Below are 1,120 nucleotides of genomic sequence, written 5' to 3'. Positions count from 1 at the left end.
CGTGATCTCAGCTCACTACAACCTCCACCTCCCGGGTTCAAGCAATTCTCCTGCCTCAGCCTCCTGAGTAGCTGGGATCACAGGCACGCGCCACCACGCCCAGCTAATCTTGTTTTGTATTTTTAGTAGAGATGTGGTTTTACCATGCTGGCCAGACTGGTCTCTAACTACTGACCTCAGGTGATCCGCCCACCTGGGCCTCCCAAAGTGTTGGGATTACAGGCGTGAGACACTGCGACTGGCCCCCACAGTTTCTGATCAGATCATTAGGCCACAAGACACCATGTGCCTGGTGGCGTTCAGTCCTGCCCTTTCTCTGCAGAATGACCTTCCCCCCAGCACTCCTGCCTCCAAGTCCTGCGACTCCTCCCCGCCCCAGGATGCGTCCACCCCTGGGCCTAGCTCGGCCAGTCACCTCTGCCAGCTCGCTGCCAAGCCAGCGCCTTCCACGGACAGCATCGGTGAGCACCTTGCCTGTTGGTGCCTGTCCGGGGCAGGCCTCATCTCCGGGGAGATCTAGGAGAAGGGGCTGGAGAGGCAGAAGGCTGGGATTCCAGGCTTGGCGTTCATTGCCTTAGTCCTTTTTTGTGACTTCAAGTTAGACTCTGCCTCCCTCTGGGCAGTTCCTCATTGTCTCAGCTCGGCGGGTAGGGAAACTGAGGCCTGGAGCGTGGAAGTGGCTTAGTCGCGGGTTTCAGCCTAGTGCACTGGAGAGACTATCTTCGGGGCCAGACAGGCTTGGGTTTCAGACCAGGCTTGGACATTCACCAGCTGTGTGACCTTGGGCAAGTGACCCAACCTCTCTGAGCCTCAGTTTCCCCATGAGTAATCTGGGGAATGACGGCGGTCATCTTTTCAGCCTTACGGTCACGCCCTGGGCTGGTTCTGGGGCCCCTGAAAAAAGGTGTCCTTGGAACCTGCCCTCAAGGAACTCCCAGGTGGCAAAAAGGGACGAAACCCAGACCCCAAAACTCACAGCCCTGTATAATCAGGGCTGGTACCAAGCCAGGTGCCCAGGAAGGGCAAGGCTGGAGGTTGGCAATGGGGAGGCTCAAGGATGTTTCTGAGATGTTAATGGACATTGGGCCTTAATTATTTTTTTCTTTTTTTTTTTTTTTTT

General features: G+C 56.0%; 1 protein-coding gene across 1 annotated transcript in view; it reads left to right on the top strand.

Moving 5' to 3' along the window:
- TLE2 (transducin-like enhancer of split 2) overlaps positions 1-1,120 on the top strand; it is a 95,267-nt gene that overhangs the window by 68,288 nt on the left and 25,859 nt on the right. The window contains exon 12 of the mRNA XM_011964125.1: positions 323-461. Coding sequence (XP_011819515.1) covers positions 323-461 — 139 coding nt within the window. The remainder of the gene's footprint in view (positions 1-322; positions 462-1,120) is intronic.

The sequence above is a fragment of the Colobus angolensis genome, unplaced genomic scaffold (assembly GCF_000951035.1).
Source record: "Colobus angolensis palliatus isolate OR3802 unplaced genomic scaffold, Cang.pa_1.0 Scaffold64, whole genome shotgun sequence".
NCBI lineage: Eukaryota > Metazoa > Chordata > Mammalia > Primates > Cercopithecidae > Colobus > Colobus angolensis.
Note: the sequence above shows the minus strand (reverse complement) of the source record. Positions and strands in the feature narration are given on the sequence as shown.